The 21,177-nt window shown below is 42.4% G+C and overlaps 2 protein-coding genes across 2 annotated transcripts; one reads left to right on the top strand and one right to left on the bottom strand.

Annotated features, from left to right (window-relative positions):
* Window positions 1-201: 201 nt before the first annotated feature.
* LOC141842801 (uncharacterized) lies at window positions 202-592 on the bottom strand. The gene is given in 4 exon segments (XM_074730799.1): window positions 202-247; window positions 249-309; window positions 312-470; window positions 473-592. Coding segments are annotated over 4 exon segments (381 nt in total). The 5' UTR covers window positions 588-592.
* A 14,144-nt stretch (window positions 593-14,736) lies between these two features.
* LOC141843644 (LYR motif-containing protein At3g19508) lies at window positions 14,737-15,351 on the top strand. The gene is made up of 2 exons (XM_074731696.1): window positions 14,737-14,957; window positions 15,047-15,351. The coding sequence occupies exons 1-2, from the start codon at window positions 14,763-14,765 to the stop codon at window positions 15,098-15,100; spliced, it is 249 nt and encodes an 82-aa protein (XP_074587797.1). The 5' UTR covers window positions 14,737-14,762; the 3' UTR covers window positions 15,101-15,351.
* The last annotated feature ends 5,826 nt before the right edge of the window (window positions 15,352-21,177 follow it).

The following is a 21,177-nucleotide window of genomic DNA, read 5'->3' as shown; positions in this document are numbered from 1 at the left end:
TTCATTCTCGTCCTGATCCACCATGGAATTTGAGGAATCTACTAAAACATTCTTGGAGAGGGCTCGTACTTCTCAAAGATCACAAGGTGCTGAAGTGGCTGGAGGGGTAAGGGGGGGATCCGTAGGTTTTTGTGAAAGGGATGCTCTAATCATGCATCTTCTTGCTGATATGATAAGAAAAACCGCTACGCGCCTCTATTTTCATTGATGTCGATTCATCCACACTTCCATTCCTTGTAGAGGAAAGCAAAGAGCTTGCTGGCTGGGAGCTGTATGAGCGGTAACGTCCACGTACGGCTCCGTGAGAAGGTGGACGGAAATGGCCTTGTTGTACCTCACTCCCGTCTTCAATGGGGTCTGCTCTTTATTTTTTGGGAGAGTATGCCAATATGATCTTAATGAGGTGCGGGGCTTTGCATCTGACATTCGTTGGGCTTCCCGTAGCGTACGCCAGCGTCCCGGCCTTTTTGTGCAATAAACCCCTCCGGCCGAAGACTAGTGATAGGTGGTCCCTAGGAGCTTTCGGAGAAGGGTAGCCTAGTGTGTAAGCACAGCAATGAACCGCGGCGAACCCTCAGACGACCCATCTAAGATTAGGGGGGAGATCCTCAGTAGTGGTGACCCTTTCACTCTTCCACGGACTTATACATGTACCGAATGCTCATACGGGAAAGTGCACTCCTGGGTCTGGAACCTGGGGCGGAGAGCGCGTCATTATCACCCCGTCCTCGGGCCTCTCCTTATCAGTCGAGCTATCTGTCGATACCCTCTCGCGTATCCGCTCGAGACGTCGGATCCCTCGTTCCTCTCCTTATCAGTCGAGCGCGTAAATACCATTATCACTCGCAGTCGTGAATGGAAGGAGAATTTATTTATAGTATGGCGGCCCTTACTATATATTTGGCGGTCGGCCCTACCATATATTGGGAATTTATTATAGTATGGCGGCCCCACCATATATTTGGCGGTCGGCCCTAATATATCGGGAATTTATTATAGTATGGCGGAATTTATATTTCTTTAGGGCCATATATTGGGAACTTATATTATAGTAAGGCGGCCCTCTGATGGGAAAGTCTTGAAAAACCGTTCCGGTGAATTCTTGCAGAACAAAAATTTTTCAAAAACGATTTCAAGTTGCCCTCATAGTTAATCAAACCAAGGTTTGATCAACGCATTTAGATCATTGGGCTCTTGTGTTTGGTTTACAGGATCCGAGATAAAAGGAATAATTTAATTATAGCAGAAACATTAAATTATACCTCTTCTTAACGGGATGTCTAGAAGGAGTTGAAGACCTCTCGATCTTCTGCTGTATATCCTCTCCTCTTCTCGAACGTTGTGTGGACAACGATCCTTCGAGATGATTCCACCAAGTCTCTTCTCTCCGATGGCAAGAATGCAAGCAATGAAGCAAGCTCTTCTTCCTTCTATCTTTCTCTTCTCCTCCTTCTTGTTGTTGGCCGCCGGCCCTAAAGGAAGGGAAGGCTTGGATTCCGTCGGCCCTAAAGGAAGGGAGGGCTTGGATTGCCGGCCACAAAAGAAGAGAAGAGAAGAGGGAGGGTGGGCGGCGGAAGGCAAAAAAAATTTGCTTTGATTCTCCTTGGTCGGCCCTAGAGGGGAGGAGAAACCTTTTGTTGTGTGCTCTTTTTCCTCCCCTAAACCCCTCTTTATATAGTTATGTCATCTCACAAAATTTGGTATGATTATAATCAAATCAAATCTTCTTATCCAGATTTGAAAATCATAACCAATTTTGTCTGCGGAAGAGATAAAATTATGATTCTAATCAAATCAAATCTCATCCAGATTTGATTCTAATCAAATCAAATCTCATCCAGATTTGATTCTAATCAAATCAAATCTTATCCAGATTTGATTAGAAAAATCATAATTAATTTTCTCTGTGGAAGAAAATTAATAATTTCGTAACAGAAATTTTAATCTAAATTTCTTAACAAAATTTTTCTCCGGAAAAATAATTTCAGAAATTCTTAAAATTTCCTATCCGAAATTTCATATAATTTTCTTAGGTGGATACGAGGTTTTATCCAGAGGCTACAGCAGGGACCTAGAGGAGAAATTGGTTTTGGCCTCCTGATGGACTTGGGCTTCCTGTGTTCTCCCTGAACACCCAACTCAAGCCCATCAATAATAACTCATTCCACTAGAGAGTTATTATTGCACTACCGCACCAATCCCATATTATAGTATGAACTCCTTCTTACTATAAGTACATTAATCTCCCTGTGTTTAAGATATCGTATGTCCGTTAATTAAATGAGTTACTGACAACTCGAATTTAATCAACTTCTGATTCCGAGAGTAGTACCACTCATCCTTTGTTATCATGCGGATCTAAGTCCACCTGCAGGGTTTACATGATAATCCTTTATGAGCTCCTCAAGGGGACATCATCAGCCTAGATTATAGGACACAGTTTCCTTCTATAATCAACAATACACCATGTACATAATACTACTTCCTAACTCATCGGGCCTTTTGATCTATCGCTCTAAATCTCACCCTTTGATGAATCAAAGAAGTATATACTAAGTACATGTGCTTGTTATTATATAGGGATTAAGAGCATGTACATTCATAGCAACAGAGGTTTAGTTCGATTATATAGTCAGTATAAATCGAACAATCCTCAGATGGTCCTGCTCAATACACACTGAGTGTACTAGTGTAATTCTATAGTCAAGACAGACTAAGACCAAATTACACTACAACCAGTCCAATGGTTTGTCCATTCCATCTTGGTTGTGAACACTGTTTATAATCTATAAGGAGCTGATAACATGGTCTTCTGTGTGTGACTCCGCACACCATGTTTATCTACAATATAGATTAAATGGACACTTGCATAAAAACTAAATGTAAACATTGACCAAAAGTAATTCTCATTTCAGAATGTTTATTTACATCGATAGCTAGGATTCTTGTATACATCCCAATAAATCCACCTGCCGAATTCACCAATGTGAATGTCAAAAATCCCTTCAGAAACTCAAACTCAGTTGTAGGTCTTGTTTGCTCGCGTCCACAGCTCTGAAAAACCGAAGAAAAACTCTTTCCCAGGAGACAGAACTCGGTACATAGCAATTTCCAAGCTGCAAACTGGAATGGTGCTCCTCTCCTCGCGCCGATGAAGTTGCTAACCCCTCTAGCTTGCTTTGAGACCTTCAGAGAACCCCTCTTCTGATTGCGGATGATGAGGATGCCGTAACTCACCAAAATTACAGTGAACAGGGGAGTCGAGCGGCGGAGAAACCCTCGCCGTCACTAGCTTCCAGCCGCCGATTTATGCCCAACGGATTGGTTCTAGCCTCCTCAAGAATCCAGAAACACGCTGGAAGTGGAAGATTTGGACGGGGCTTGGCCGTGTGTTACTCTCCCTAACAAAGCATTATCGCGCGAGGAAGGCGATGAACAGTGCGCAGCCAACCACTGTTTATCGCCTATAGTTTTGGCTTTTATACATGCGATTAATCAAAGGATCTGGGCCGTCCGTTTCTGATCCTGTGATGGAGCTTGATATGGGGTTTTAGGGCAGGCTAGGGTTTAGAAAAATTGATGGATCTTGATCAGACTTGAGTTGGGTCATGTCCTCCATGTGGCTTGATTAATTTAGGCAAATTTAGCTCTATTCGATCGCGATTAAGCTCGATCTTGGTACGATTTGAACCCTACAATCAATTAACATAAATTAATACAAAATTCACTATTAAATCATAGAAATTATAATCAAGCCTTCAATTATGCTGCATAACACAAATATAATCAAATTGATTCATTAAACAATTTATTTTCATGCAAAAATCCAAAAATGAATCGATTAAAAATACATAAAATCCTAACTCATCACTTCTTGAAAAATCTCACACGGCCGTGCCTCAAGGCACGGCCTGACCATGTAGCTGCTCTGTTGAGAGGCACGACATGAGCTTGTCCGTGCTCTGTTATTAGACACGACCTCAAGCTGGGGCCTTCCTGTTAGGAGGCACGATCATGCCTATGAGGCACGACCCATCTTTATTGGTCTTGAGTCTTATAAATTTCCTAAAAAAATAGGAAAACTTATTAGCAATTTGCTGAAATGAACAAAAAAGAACTATACAAGTAAGGAAATGTATCAACATAAGAAAAGAAATTGAAAAACCCTTGGGTTGCCTCCCAAGAAGCTCTTGTTTATGGTCATTAGCTCGACCCCCTATTCGGTAATGTACATGATTCATTGGTTGCCCTCTCACAACCTTCCCCTGGGAGGTACCTTATATTTTTATTTTTTTGTATATTGCTTACTTATTTGCCTGGCCGGTAAGGGCTCCTTCGTCGGCATGGTTGGTTGGTACTGAAGACTCTTCATCTGCTGAATGTTTTCCATCTTACAGCAATGGGGCTTTTCTAGCAAGTAGGCATCAGATTTGAGCGAAAGGTTGAACTCCACCTTCTTGTCACCAATTTCCTGTTAGTGAGAGCCCTAGAGACAATCATATGATGATTGTTGTATGGACTCATTGTATCATATTTCTATTTATAAAGGCATTTCATTTATGGTTATTATACTTACTTGTATTGGTGCCAAATAACTAAGTATAGTAACGTCCTTGAGTAGAGCGTTCATATCTATATCAATCGATTGGTTGAATCGATAGTGAGATGATATAGAGAACACTACTCTAAATGATTCCTAGTCAAATATTAACATTCAGGGACAATGTTAATGCGATGAGACTAGCATGTAGGTCAACACGATGACTTGATCTCACAAGTCATGAATATGAGATATCAAGTTGACACATGGGTATGCATTGGAGAATGTATACTGAATGACCCGCCATAAGAAAGTATCATGGATCGTTATATGAGTGTCATATACTTTCTCATGTGGCTATTAGTATGACTATTAGTCCTTGAACCTGAAGTCACCATGGTTCCCTACATAAGGAGTTACTTATTTTGGCTTCGTCAAACGTCACCCGTAACTAGGTGGACTATAAAGACGATTACTGGGTATGTAATAAATTATGCAGAGGGATATAAGTGATGTAGATTGGATCTATCCCTCCCATATAACGGGAGCGATATCATAGTTCTTGATAGAGTAAGACCACTAAAGTGCATGGTCATGCCCAAATGAGTCAACATGTGATGTTGAGCTCGTTTGATTGGAGTGAGTCTACTTGGAGTTCAAGACATAGATTGATTAGAGGATGACACGGTCTATGTCTCGGTTTGATCAATCATGATATCAAGGATAGAAGGATATGGTCACATATTGTGAGAGTCACAATTAGTAGTCACAATGGTGATGTTGGATCTCAACATTCTTGTCACTTGGGTAGCAATGATGCATTGCTAGATGCCGCTCATTGCTTATGTTTCTAAAAGGGTTTTAGAAATATTGCCAATGTTGCAAGAACCTATTGGGTCACACACAAAGAACACGTTATTTTGGAGACATGATCATCTTAGTTTGACTAAATGAATCATTAGTTGATTGATTGGACTAAAATGAGTTAGACTCATTACTTGGCTAAACTTGAGTTGGTTTAATATGAATTAGATTCAAATAAAATCAATTTAAGAAGGGAAATACATGCAAAGGAATTAATGCATGAAATGTGATTTCATGCATGATGAACCCAACGTTGCATGCAAAAATGACTAATGCATGAAATGTGATTTCATGCATGGAAAAATCTAATATTGCATGCAAGGAAAAGATTATTACATGTGATGGGAATTAATGCATTAAATTTCAACATTGCATGCAAAAGGAGTTTTGCATGAATTGTAATACCCCGATTTTTTCTTTCATTGATATCTGGATATTCAACTGTAAATGATGGATTAAATGATAAATTAATAAAAGGAATTATTGTAAATACTAATTTATGGTTAATTAGTATGTCGCTTGTATGGGGATTTATGTAAGCCTTGCTAAAAAGAAATGAAAAGAAATAGGGAGGAGTAAGGGTTTGAACCTTAGACCTCCTATTGAGGAAGCAAGCATTGAACCAAATGGGCAAGTGAGTATTGTTATTAAAAGTATAAAACGAACATTTCTTAAGACAGAGTAGAGCAGTAAGCAGCTTAAAAATCAAACGAAGGAGTGAACGTTGTATAGCCTTGGCGTTATAACGCTCTGGTTTATTGTGGTTTAATGGGCATTAAAAGAGTTTTAATCGAGGGGTTATTGAGGTGAAACCTTATAAAACCCTCTGATGGCATCGAAACCAGTTTTGCTGGTTTTGAGCTATCTGTTTTCTCTGACCGAAGGGTTCCTCTGCTTGGAGTGTTCTTGGCCGAAGCTTCTTCAACCCTGTCAGCGTTCTGTGTTGAGTAACCTAAGAAACCACTGTAAGCTTCTTCTCACCTGTAGCATAATTGTTGGTTATGTTGTTCTGTCAGACTCCTTAAGTATGTTTCGATCTTGTTATGTTTCTGTATGTTTAGGGTTGTAACATGATACATAAACTAGACGATAGGGCTTCACGAAAACCCACAACGAATACAAAATAAACGAAGTATAGGGGCCTCGAGTCGTGTTTTTCCAAGGACTAGTAGAAACGGTTTAAATCGAGCTTGGGTGTGTCGTATTTTCGGGTTTTCTGAATAAAAATGGGGTTTTGGGGGTTTTGAAATGCAATGTAAATGAAAATAAGTAAATAAATGAAAATGCTAAAATAAAATCCTAAAGCAAGCTAAACCTATCATCTAAACCATGAAACATACAATCAAACAATCTAAACATGCAACTCGATCCTAATGCAACGAATAAAATTTAAACTAGTTAGAATCTACTGGAATGAAACTAACAATTCAGTTTCCTAAGCTTGGGAAAACTCAAAATCCTACCACTTTCTATTAAAATCAAATTAAATGTTAAAACCATGCAACCCTAATGGAAGATCCTTGAATTCGATGGGATTATCAATTCAGCAATTCAACCTTAACATTCCATGCAAAATAACAGGAAGATGCAAAAACAATCACTGGCTAATGTCACCCAATCCTCAATCACTGAACAATAACTTCAACCGGCACTCAACAGTGGCAATGGCACTCAACAGTAAGCTTTAAAGAGAAATCAGAATTCAGGGATTTCAGATTCGAAAGGTTTGGAAACTTAAGGCTACAAAGTTCAATCAACTACAACTCAAGCATTAATTGAAAGCAATCCAATTGCTAATGTTACTAAGAAAATGGAATTGACGGAGCTTGAAACTGAAAATTCAGACTACTGCCGAAATCAAAAATTTCAGAAACGAAAACTAAGCATCCATTCATCCCTGCCCCGATTGAATCTTCTCAACTTGGTTGTCAAGCAAGTTGTTGAATCCACAAATGTGGCTTCAATGGCTCCTTGGAGGCTTTAACTTGGTCGTTGAGTCGTTTGCTCGCGTGCCCGAACCATGAAAAACGCCGAAGAAACCCTCTGTGGCGCGAACAGGAACTGCGCGAAGCAATTTTGAGCTGCAAACCAGAATCCCTCGCTTCCTCCTTCCTCTGATGGTCTTTCTGGAGCCTTGGACTTGCCACGCGATCTTCTGAGAACCCCTCGTCGACGCGCGGTGTCTAAAGGTGCAGCAGCTCACCGGAACTCGAAGGAACAGGGGTGGCGACGCCGGAAGAACCCCCGCCGGCGTTCGCCTTCCAGCCGCCTATTTGTGCCCAACTGACTGGTTTAGGACTCCTCAGGGACAGAAGGTTGCAACGGAATCGGAATTTCAGGATGGGAGCTGGCCGTGAGTTACGCTGCGCGGCAGAGGAGTCGCGGCGAGAAGATGATGAACAGTGGAGGCGCAGCCCACTGTTCATTCCCTAAAGTTTTGATTAAATACCTTGATTAATCTGATAATCTGAGCCTTTGATTTTGAATCCGACGGTCAGAACTGATCTAGGGCTTTAGGGCAGTCTAGGGTTCTTGAAAAATTCTGAAATTTTGATCAGGCTCGATCCGAATCATGTCCTCCATGTTGGCTTGATCGGTTTGGCAATTTGACTTGAGTTGACCACGGTTTAGCTCGAGTCGGGTCCGATTTAATCCTAAAATCAATAAAAATCAAATTAATGCCAAAAATTGCCATAAAATCATAAAAATTATATCAAACCTCAAATTATGCAATATGGGACCAATATGAATGAAAGAAACAGAAGAACAGAAACTGAAGAAGATGAACAGTAGGGTCGGTAATCGATCATTGATCGATTACCAGAAACATAATCGATCAGATGATCGATTAATAGCTTAAAGAGGAATGAAAGCTTCGTCAACTAATCGATCTGATGATCGATTAAAGGAGGTTAATCGATCCGCGATCGATTACCAAGCCTCGGAGGAAAATCCTACGAGCGGTAATCGATCAGGTGATCGATTAAGGCATGGTAATCGATCACCTGATCGATTACCAGACCTTCTGTGGCCGAGGTTCATAATCGATTTCTGGATCGATTACAAGAGCCACTTAATCGATCGGTTGATCGATTAAGGCCTCTGTAAATGCAAGATTAAGAGGCCGGAAGCGAAACTTTAGGCCTCGGATGGTTTATCAAGTTGGTTCAACTCAGGTTGGGTCCAAACAAGGGACTGAACCTAACCAACGAAGTTCTGACCATCCTAAAGAATGGATAAGGGAATAGAGTCAAGATAAATAGTAACCTTAGGGTTACAAAGAGATGTAAAGATGGACTCTATCCAAGAATGTAAAGAAAGTATGAAATGAGATCAAAGTAGCAGGAATGTTCAGCATGATATGAATGAAATGTAAAGAAATGTAAAGGAACATTCCTGTGAAATGAGAATGTATGAAAGTATAAAGTATTTTACTTTAAAGAAGCTTGTACCGGAACCTGAAAAGGATCCAAGGGATGGACTCCTGATGAACGTCCCTAGGTCGAAAGACAAAAGACCTAGTAACCGAGAGGTCGAGATTTGCTACCTCGTACCAACTTGGAATGGCGCGCAAAAGAATGAATGGGTACAAGCTAGGGGACCCCAACAATGATGTTTATTATTTTCATCTATTAAGATAATATGTTTTGAAAAGATAAACGAGTATGAAAATCATGGTTAATGCATACAATGAAAGGAATGATTAAAGAGAACGAAAGATACATGATTACGCTGTGACTTACATGTTTTAAGTCTTAAATGTTATGCACAATGTGATGTTCGGATTTTGTGAGTAGGAAAGGAGCTTACTAAGCGTTATGCTTATAGTTTACTTTCTTATGCTGCAGATCCTAACAGGTACTAAGCAATGGATGGAGGCGACAGGACAGAACTGATGGATGTGTGTGGTGTGTCGTGACGAAGTCCTGGCTATGAAACATGAATTCATTTGATAAACTTATGTTAATTTGTGTTTGTCAAACTGTCATGTTAACTATGTTTACAAGTTCTATTTAATATATGCGATTCTATGCTTATCAAAATGTCTTAATTTCCGCTGCTAAGTATAGATTTCGTATATAAAGATAGAATGTTATGAATGAATGAACAAACTGTAGCGTCCGTCAAGGCTCTGGTAAGGTACCACAAAGCAAACGGTAGGAGTTCGGAGCCAATTGGGATAAGGAGAAGCGGAAATAATTGGCTAGGTCGTGGAAGGGTTGGGGGAAGAGGAAAACGCAAACCCGCTTCCAACTGCCCTTGGAAGAAGGTGACATAACCCGGAGGAGGATCATGGGGTCGCTGACGGGAGGTAGGCACCCTAATTAGATGATCGTTAGAGATACCGTAGCGGTCCCGAAGCAGCACCGCATCGTCTGAGCGTAACAAAGAGGTCTCGGCCTCGTACCAAGGGACTAGGGCTCCCATAAGAATGCAAGAAGAGTAAAACAGTAGGATAGATAAAGAAACACAAGCGGAGGAAGGAAAAAGCGGAGAAGAAGTCGATCGATGCGGAAGAAGAGGAAAAAGAACGAGACCCTAGGGCTTGGCAACAGAACAAAGCGAAACACGTCTTAGCTCAGATAGTAGACTTACGAGGAGAAGCAGACATGGTCGAAAGGAAGGAAATCGTAGAAGCGAAAGGAACGCGAACGAGAACGGAGGGAAATCGGAGCACGAGAACACGCGGAAGTTAGGGTTCGAAGCGGCAAGTAGGGAAGACGACGAAACACCGGGGTTTTAAGTCGAACGGTCGAACAATCCTGACCGTTGATAAATAAACCACAGCAATCGGCAAAACGAAAGGTGGCCAATCCAGGCCGCTGGACGCTGAGATCAACGAAGGAAATTAAACGAACGCAATAATCGTAACTGACCGGGATCCAATAAACAGAAAGGCGAAGTGAATCAAACTCGAGTTCAGTCAGTCGAACTACGTCTCCTTCGACTAAACTAGGTCGGGAGGCTTGTGATCCGGATGGAATGACGCGGGCAAACACGTAGGATAAAGGGGTCCCTCAGTGGACACGTGGCAAGGACGGGGCGGCCAATAAGAAGAACCCGATCCCCCCAAGAGGAGAAGAAAGTGGGTTAAGCTCGGGTCCCAGGCAGAGGAGTCACCTCCCCAGTATCGCGGCCGAGAAATCCTGCTAACTGCCCCAACCTGCTAGCATGGCCCACCTAGCCTCGAGGTCGGCACCTACCTTTGCCCTCGAGGTCGGCACCTACCTCAGTGCCTCATATGAGCCCCCACAGCTAGGGTTAACGCCCTACTCTACAAACCGACCTCATTGTCAGGTCACAATTTTGGCTCACTACGATCCTCGAGCCCAGGCCCTTTACAACGATCGGCAGACTACCCCATCAAAAGATCAATACATAACCTAAGTTCGTAACCGAGTTCGGCGCACCTAGCTGAACTCCTCATAGATTGGTCGCATAATCCGACCTCGCTATCGAATCATATATCCCATCCATCATCACCCTTCAAGCTCAACAACACATAGAACACCCGGGCCTACCTGCCAGCCAGGGAAGAAGGACCACTATACCCGTCAAAGTCCCTTAGACAGACCTCAAGGCTCTAAGCCGATCACATGACCAGTTCGTCGCATCAGATGCCGATCTCGACTTGGTTGCCGCATCATAAGCCGACCTCATGACCAGATCGTCGCATCAGATGCCGATCTCATGACTTGGTTGCCGCATCATAAGCCGACCTCATGACCAGATCGTCGCATCGCATGCCGACCTCATAGCTTGGTTGTCGCATCGTATGCCGACCTTATAACCTGGTTGCAGCATCTTGTGCCTACCTCGAAGAAAGGACTCCATATGGATCTCACCCGTCACGAAGTACAGAAAGAGATCGGAATGGGCTCAGCCCATCTCATCTACACGGTTGAGAATACTTCTCATCAGCGCATCTCAACCATACATATCGGTCACTCTCGACGCGGAGATGATACTAACGGATCGATGTCATGACTTCTTCACAAAACTTATCCAAAAGAGGCAACTTAGAGACCAAATCTCACTACTTGGTCCAGTACAATCACAACCCTTCAAACGAGATAAGATACACAGAGGAGCCGTTTGATCTGCAGAATCTGTCACGCATTAGATCCTGAGATCCCGCCATCTCCTCCAATCACAGACAGCCGGATCCGAAGGTATCGCTCCCCCTCGCCCTATATAAACCTCTCAGGTATGACATTTCGCCCATCTTGAATCCTCCGCATACACTGGCATTTTCTCTCGGTCTGACTTGAGCGTCGGAGTGGCCACGCCGGGATTCCCCGGCGCCCAGCTAATCCGTGCGTTCAGTGCCCCCCTTTTCAGGTCCTTTCTCCTCTGTCGTGGAAACATCGGGTGACGCGGCCTCCCCCTGTCCGGTGATTCAGCTGTCGTCGGTAAGGAGCCGGAACACTCCGTTTATTTGCTTGTTAGAGGTAAACCTTTAAAAATGAAAAGAAACATTAAATGACATGGTAACTCAAAGAGCGACTTCAATAGCATCAACTAATTAGAGAGAGGTCAACTGCTTATAGGATGACTCAAATGCTCAAAGTGGTGCTAGTTGAGGGACAACTTAGTTGATTTATAATGTATCACAAGCATGGATGTTGTGAACAAATGCATGGGGAGAGGCTTTCTCTCACTCATGGGTGCGCAGGGGGTGCAAATCTAGGGCCCAGATTGCACTTACCGCAAGGTGACTCGTGTGCGAGTGCGACTTGAGCGCGTTGAATGTACGACCGGTCAGAGCATCAAGGTTATAAAAGAGGAAGCAATGGGAATCAAGATTATAAAAGAGGAAGCGATGGGAGATCACAGGCAGAGTGTTCTCGATCCTAGCTTCCTTTTTCTCTGCTTCCCTTGGTAATCAGTTCGTCGGGGAATCTGTTTTAAGAAAACTACGTTGAACGCAGACCTCGACATCATCCTTTTCGACACTCAGCTCAGCAATCGATGACTCGACCACTCAGCTCTCTTCGACAAAGATTGTCAAACACTTTCAATCCCAATTGTAGTTTAGGATGATCTAGTTATAAAAAATTTAAGTTAATTTTATATTATGTCTAAATGTGTACACTTTCAATCCCAATTGTAGTTTAGGATGATCTAGTTATAAAAAATTTAAGTTAATTTTATATTATGTCTAAATGTGTAGATATTTAGATGCATACTATAGAATGCTCCATGGCTCAAGGTTTGTAGAAAATCTGTTCTGGCTCGATGTCGACGATGGTCAAGTCACCAGTCAATATAATGCCACGTCAACTTGCGGTTACTCGTCGACGAGAAGGGCCTGAAGAAGCAAACACTGAACGCACGGATTAGCAAGGCGCTAGGGATTCCCGACATGGCCGCTCCGACGCTCAAGTCAGAAAAGTGAAGTAGAAATGTATATAGAGAATTCAAGATGGTTCATTATCATACCTGCGGGGTTTATATAGAGGTAGCGAGAGTGGTATCCTCAGATCTCCTTGTTTGCAATTGGTTGTGAGGGCGTGATCAGCGGACCGATCTCTGACAAATTCCAAGCATCTAATGGGTTAGCAACGTCAGTTATCCTCCTTCGACAGCTAGGATCGTCCGGGACCAAGTAGGGGCACTTGGTCCCTATCCTAATCCTTGTAGATAAGTTGCTAAGCTCGACGAAAAGGTCTTATTGATATCTGTCCAGCTACCTGAGGTCGGTAATGGCCGATCCGTATGAGTGCTCGAGATGTGCAGGTATGCCGTGAGTTGATAGGGTTTGATGAGCTGAGTTAGGTATGTGTCCGATTTGATTGAAGTGTATGAATGAGAATATTGTATGCTATTGAGGCCAAATAGCTCTGGGTGTGTATCCGAGCTCCTCAGTGTGACCCTAGGGTTTAATTATGAGGGTGAGACCACGTCATAAGGTAAGTTCTTGAAGTCGGTGTGTGATACCCAGATCTGGTCATGAGGTCGGTATGTGATACCGGGACCAGATCGTGAGGTCTGCATACGATGTCTGCACCTTGCTAAGCTTTGTTGTAAAAGGGCAGGGTCTGTATACCCTCGTTCTGAGTATCGTGACAGACCTTGTAATGAAGTCAATTTGATGCTAAGGTGATCGTAAGAGGTCGGGTTATATAAATCGGAGTTAGTAAGAGCTCGGCTTAGGTATCAGATCAAGTGCCGACCTTATCATGAGGTCGATTGATAATGCTCGCACCTTGTTAGGATTATGATGAGGCACCGTAGCCTATAGATCGAAGCTACGAAGAGTTCATCCTAAGTATCAAGGCACACGCCGACCTCTTAATGAGGTCGGCGGTTTGTTTGGGATGAGAGTGTCAAAATCGCGAGAGAATGAGATCGGGGCTTTTTGCATGGGTATTTTACCTATCTTACCTAGTTCCAACCTTTTTCCTGTCACACAAGCCATTACTAAGCATCTGTATATGTTCCTTGGTATTTCGCTAGGATCACAATAAGAGGTCGGGATGTATCGGATGAAAGTTAAGGAGACTTCAGTTATTATGCTAAGGAGCATGCTACCCTTCTAGAGAGGTAGGCCCCTTCTTATATTTATTATGACCACCCCTGGATCGGGATCCTATGAGTGATTTTATTAGCTTTTTCACATCTCTTTACCCTTCATATACGGCATCGCCATCTATTTGCGTCGGATAATCTCCTTTCTCGCCCTTCGTCCATGTCATCGCCACATATTTACGCCGGATCAAAATCAAAGAAGGGTAGTATATAACATTCAAGAAATCATAGAATAGTGAGCTATAAAATAATTGTGATTGGAAAATAGAGTACTCAAATAGAATGAGAAAGATGACATAGAAAATGAGTTGAAAGGTTTGATACTTACAAGGGATAAGAAATTTAACAGAAGAATATTGAAGATGCACTACATAAGCTCAACTAAAAGTATAAAAGGAAAAGAGCTGACGGATTTAATGCATCCAAAGGATGATATAATTTTAACTCTTTAAAGGGTGACCATGACTATTATAGAAGGGGAAGGAAGATAGAGAGCTAACAAATTGAAGACTTTTTACTCACGTCGTCTTGTTATGTCAATTGACCAACTAAATGATAAGATGACTAGCTGAAGAAGAGAAGCTACGTTGAGAATTATAATTTTGTAATGATATTCTGATCAAAGAAATTGTGCAAAATGAAAAAGTTGTCTATGATTAATTTCAAGAGGGGGAATTATAAGTGTAGAAGAAGCAAACTGATTCAGAGAGATTTATTAAAAAACAAAAAAAAAACCTACGATTAAGCGGGTCTCTTTCACTAATTAAAGTCGAGCAAAAACCCTCGCGCTTTCGGTCATTTCTCAGGCCTCATTGTGCTGGCGGCGATGGCGATGCAGCGAGCGCTGAAGGCGTATCTGGAAGTGCTGCGGTTGGTGCGGCGCCTCCCTCCGGAGACCCGGCCGTACTACTGCAAGTACGCCCGCGAGAATTTCGTCAATTACCGCGACCTGGACGAGTCGGCCTCCCTCGACGAGCTCCTGCAGCGCGCCTACGCCCACACCACCTGGGTCCTCAATAAGGTCCTCCTTCATCTTCCGTCGCTTTAATCTATCCTCTTCTTCGGCTCATCCTTTTCCCTCGTGTTTTGTCGTTTAATTCACCCTTCCAGTACGCCGTGGATCAATTGGCCGCTAACAAGCTGAAGCAGATCTGCAGCAGTTGAGCAGATGAGCGGGCGGTCTCTTTGCCTTCCTGGTATTTGTTGTTATTCCCCCCTCAGGATGATGCTATTCTTTTCGTTTACTTGTTACTGCCGCTGGTTGTGGAGTTGCTAGCTGTGATGAATTACCTCACTGAAGTCTCTGATCGTTTGTTTTGGCTACTGGTTTTGTTCCTCTTCCTCAATGGGTTCTTGTATCGTGGAATTTAATAATTTTATAGAGGTAAATAAGAAAATACGTTCAAATAGTAAAATTAACTGACATAAGTGAATTGATTTTTGTTTGATGATTCTTATGCTTATGTGGTAAAGAAACTCATTTAGATATCCTATAGAACATGCTGGGTTATTTGATGATGAAGAAATAACAAGTTTACTGAACAAGTTTTTCCCCTGTCTGAGTAAAGCTTGTTCTTGAGCTTGTTTGTGAACATAAAAGAAACATGTTAATAAGCTTAAGCAAACCAAGCTTCACATTTGAAAGAATTGATCTGCCAATTCTGGTGCTCAGGTTTTGGCTTCCAGTCGCATGCTAATATGATTCGAGTGACAAAAAGCATAAAAAATGAGAAATTCTCCAGTATTTTCTAATATTCCAGTTTATTTAGGGCTTAGATATACCTGATTATAGGTTAATTAGGATTGAGAGCATTTAATCAGGAATTTTATAATTGAATCTGGCTGTGTAAGTGTTGATGTAATGGCTTTTGGATTCAGTTTAGGGTTAATTTAAGGCTGGATAGGCTAGTTGAGGGTTAGTTTAGGTGGTTTCGCTTAAGTCTTTCAAGACATTCTTTTGGTTCACCAAGAATGTAGCTTCATCTTGGGGTTCACACACACCCTTCTCTACCACTTCCTCTTTATCATGAGATCTGTAAAACCTTCATTTGGATGTTACAATTACGTAGTTGTTGGTGAGATGTTGGATATGAAATGACATGTTGGCGGCCATAATAACTAGGCCTTGATATTAACTTCATAGGAATTTGGAAGAGATCTAAAAGGGAGACAAGATGAACAAGAGATATAGAAAGGAGACAAGAAAATTGTATTCTTCTTCTTGTACCATTTACCCAACTCAAAAGGCTCTCATATATAAAGTGGTTTTCGATGACAAAACACAAGTACAATGTATAGAAAAATACATTAAGATATAAAGATTTCATTTAATGCCTAATAGATTGTTCTACTTCAAACTTCTCTGAAGTTTTAAAATGACTCCATGAAATTACTAATTCTTGTAACCTTCATGTCTTCATGCTCACATCTGTTGTTAAACTTCAACTTGAGTTCTAGTGGCATTAGGGCATTTACTATGGTGATATTCTTGGTTTGTTATTATCATCTTCGATCCCATTTTTACCATAATGGAAGTGGAACTTAGATCATTTCGACTTTCTCTTCTCACTGTTGCTAGCAGCACATGGTGACCAAGATGCGGTTGGATTGATTGGAACGCACCCATTGGATTCAGAATTAGACCCACAATACAAGTTTATGGTGCCTATAGTTCACAAAGGAACTAAAGTAATAAAGAGAGGTGAGGTTATCTATCTTTCATGGCTAGGGAAAATTCATCAACTAAATTTTTACCAGTCAGTGATTCTTTCTGTCATCGACGAGGATAAGTCTCATTGGTGATGCTCTCACCTTCATCAATAGGAATTTTTCTAAACTTTCCTCAGTTCCTTCAATGGCTTGAGACAGATAAAAATATGGTATGCAGACCAAACCACATTTACATTAGATCCAATTTGGGTAAAATCATATTTCTAATTAAGGTTAACTCATTCAAAATGTTTCGACTTTCATTAGATTTAATGATTAAATCTATTTCAATCTATTTTGTGTTTTTAATAAATTAGAAATTAGTTTTAATTGTTTTAAATAATTTAGGAAATTATCTTGAAAGTTTTCATAAAATTTAAATTGATTCTAAAACCTCCAAATATTTTTTGGAAATATTTTGAAAGTTTCTAAACATTTTTCGAATTTAAGTAATTATATAAATTGGTAAATAATTGTCCAAAGTTTTGAATTGGTTGAGGATAAGAGTGTTCCGGCTCGATGCCGTTGACAGTCAAGCTACCAGTTAATAATATGCCACCTCAATTTTCGTTGATCCCGCTGACTGAAGAACCTGAGGAAGAAGAGAACTAAACGAACAGATTAGCAGGGCACCAAGGATTCCCAGCGAGGCCACTCCGACGCTCAAGTTAGAAGAGGACAAGAAAAAACAATATGTAGATGTAAAAAATTCGAGAGAGAGTTCCTCTTCATACCTGTGGGGTTTATATATAGTAGCAGAGGGAGCGTGATCTTCGGGGATTAACGCATGTGATTGGCTGTTAATGCACCATTAATGTAGTAGGTATGATCTTTGACGGTTTCAGAACATCCAATGGCTCAGCGGGGTTAATTATCTTCATTCGACGGTTGTGCGCATAACTGTGCGGGATTTTTGGGGACCAAGTTTGCGAACTTGGTCCCATCCTTATCCTTTCGGATGAGCTGATAAGTCTGAGCCAAAGAGAAAGAGTCAGCGTATTTGCCTGTTGATGGCTGACCTAATGCTTGAGGTCGGAAGATATGTGGCCAAACTGTATAAATGACCGAGCTGTGAGAGCATGTGACCGGGCTGTCTGAATGGCCGAGATGTGAGAGCATGTGGTCGGCCTGTATGAATGGCCGAGTTGTGAGAGCATGTGGCGGGGTTGTATGAATGGCTGAGGTGACCTGAATGCGTGGCCGAGCTCACCTATAGGTGTGGCCGAGATGACCTTAGTGTGTAGCCAAGCTCGCCTATATATGTGGCCGAGCTCATCTAAAGGTGTGGCCGAGCTGACCTGAGCGTGTGGCCAAGCTCACCTATATATATGTGGCTGAGCTCGAGCTATGATTTGCCCTTTTGACCTTATACATGCCAGGTTGGATGTCACTTTGGACCGATTGTTGATCTCTTTTTGCCATGTCAGACCAGTCGAGACTTGCCATATCACAAAGTCTCCCCACTAAGTCTAGTCGAAGGAGTATAACAACTGACTGGACAATGAATAATTAATGTTTCGGTTGAGATGTTGAGATACCAGGATGAGGTGTCGAGTGGTTAAGCAGCTGAGTGGTCGAAAGGTAGAGCCGCCAAGAGGTCAGGAAGCCAAGGGGCCGGGTGGTCGAGAGACCGTGTGACAAAGCTGTCGAGCTACTGAGTGACAGAGCTGTGCCGAGTTGTGTCGAGCTGTGTCAAGTGGCCAAGAAGTTGTGAGCCTTGAAAGATCGTCTGTCGTAAGACTGAGCCATCAGCAATAGAGCTGAGAGGGTCGAGAAGTTCTGAGCCATGAAAGATCCATGTCTGTCGTAAGACTGAGTCATCAACGATAGAGCTGAGAGGGCCGAGAGAAACTAAGTACTTGAGAGGTCGGGCTGACCTACTGAATGAATGAAGCCGAAAGGGCTACAGAAAAATTAATACTTGGGAGGTCGAACTGACCCACTGAGTGAATGAAGCCGAAAGGGCTACAGAAAAACTAAATACTTAGAAGGTCGGGCTGACCCACTGAGTGAATGAAGCCGAAAGGGCTGTAGAAAAATTAAGTACTTGGGAGGTCGGGCAGACCCACTAAGTGAATGAAGCCGAAAGGGCTGCAGAAAAACTAAGTACTTGGAAGGTCAGGCTGACCCATTGAGTGAATGAAGCTGAAAGGGCTACAGAAAAACTAAATACTTGGGAAGTCGGACTGACCACTGAGTGAATGAAGCTACATTTTTCATATGCCATGGTTACAAGAGTAAAAGAATAGGTAATAACCTCAGGTGTGGTAGGTCCGCAGGTGAGTTGCATGCCACTGCCTCGAGAGTTCGTTGTCTTGTGGGTCGGCCGGATAGTATGACCCATCGGCGAGTCGACGAGTCGGCAAGTGACTCGATAAGGTCCTTCCCATCTTGGCTCGAGCTTTCCCACTCTGTCCATGAGCTTCCTCTTCAGCAGGGTCTCGGTTGTCGGTGGTGCGTTTGGTGTTAACCATCGTGGCGTCTAGGTCAGAGTTCCGACAAACAGCGCCAAAATGTTCCGGCTCGATACCGTCGACGGTCAAGCCACCAGTCAAAGATATGTCACCTCAACTTTTGTTGATCTCATCGACGTGAAGAACCTGAGGAAGAAGAGAACTGAACGAGCGGATTAGCAGGGCACCGAGGATTCCCGACGAGGCCACTCCGACACTCAAGTTAAAAGAGGACAAGAAGAAATAGTATGTAGATATAAAGAATTCGAGAGAGAGTTCCTCTTCATACCTGCGGGGTTTATATAGTAGCAGAGGGAGCGTGATCTTCGGGGATTAACGCATGTGATTGACTGTAATGCGGTAGGGATGATCTTTGATGATTTTCTAACATCCAATGGCTCAGCGGGGTTGATTATCTTCATTCGACGATTGTGCGCATAAGTGTGCGGGATTTTTGAGGACCAAGTTTGCGAACTTGGTCCAGTCCTTATCCTTTCAGATGAGCTGATAATTCTGAGCCAAGGAGAAAGAGTTAGCGTATCTGCCTGTTGATGGCTGACCTGATGTTTGAGGTCGGAAGATATGTGGCCGAACTGTATTAATGGCCGAGCTGTGATAGCATGTGGTCAAGCTGTCTGAATGGCCGAGCTGTGAGAGCATGTGGCCGAGCTGTCTGAATGGTCGAACTGTGAGAGCATGTGACCGGACTGTATGAATGGTCGAGCTGTGAGAGCATGTGACCGGGTTGTATGAATGACCGAGCTGACTTGAATGTGTGGCCGAGCTTACCTATAGGTGTGGCCGAGATGACCTTTGGGTGTGGCCAAACTCACCTATATATGTGGTCGAGCTCATCTAAAGGTGTGGCCGAGCTGACCTAAGTGTGTGGCCAAGCTCACCTATATGTGTGGTCGAGCTCACCTAAAGGTGTGGCGGAGCTCACCTATAGATATGACCGAGCTGACCTGAGCGTGTATGTGGTTGAGTTCGAGCCATGATTTGCCCCTTTGACCTTATATATGCCAGGTCGGATGTCACTTTGGACCGATTGTTGACCTCTTTTTGCCATGTCAGACCAGTCGAGACTTGCCATATCAATAAGGAAGACCAAGAATAAAAGTTAAGGATCTCGTCGTCATCACGCGCAATGTCACCATCGTCTTCTTATGAGAGTAGTGAAGAATTGCCTCCGAGACATAGTTGAGTTGGTTACGACGGAGCAGAGTTGTTAAAGTGAGCAAGGGTCGAATCTCGGCGAAACCGAGGCAATGCCCTCCTTCATTGTGGTCAATTGTAGGTTCTCGATTTATCTCCTCATAGGTAGTCGTGGGGCCGACCATGTGGGACCGTTGAGATGGCGGATTCTACCTTTTGCTGAAGTGAATAGTGAAGAATTACGAGTGGCTTACATGGCGAGGAGAGCTATCAAGAAAAAGAGAAATTTGATAATCGAAGGAAAGAAGCAACTAGTTGTTGAGTACAATGAACTCGAGGACGAGGAAAACAATGGAGAGATCGATCGTCATAATTCAATTGTTGAAAGGTTGGTCAAGAGTGAAGATGAGAGGCCATCTTCATCCTTCAAAAGCTCGGAGAATGAACTTCCATGTCATAAGGAATAAATCTACATTAAGGCTAATTGAGCAAGAAAATGTCAATGTCACTCCTTTAAGTCCCTTAGTCTCAAATTGTGAATTCAAGACTGACGTAGTATGGTTTGGATGCAATGAGAAAGATTACTGTAAAAGTAAGTACCCATATACAGAGAAGGAGAAAATTAAATTCAAGGATATGGGAAAAGAGGAGAAAGGCATCGAAAATATAACCAAGAGGAAATTGAACTGCTCTAGATACAATGAAATTAGACAATACATGGCTGATGCCCCAAACAACATGAAAGAGAAAATTAAAGTCATGGAAAAGGAAATAAAGAAGAAGAAAATCAAAGGGGGAAATTAACCAAGAAGAAATTAAAATGTTTTAGGTGCAATGAGATTAAACATTTTAAGGGGGAAATATCAAAGGCGAAGGAACTCAAGAAAGCAGCCAAGAAGAACATTAAGAATGCGTTTAGTTTAA

Source organism: Curcuma longa, chromosome 12, assembly GCF_044706935.1.
Source record: "Curcuma longa cultivar G26 ecotype Majalengka, Jawa Barat chromosome 12, ITB_CL_G26_1.1, whole genome shotgun sequence".
Taxonomy (NCBI): domain Eukaryota; kingdom Viridiplantae; phylum Streptophyta; class Magnoliopsida; order Zingiberales; family Zingiberaceae; genus Curcuma; species Curcuma longa.
Note: the sequence above shows the minus strand (reverse complement) of the source record. Positions and strands in the feature narration are given on the sequence as shown.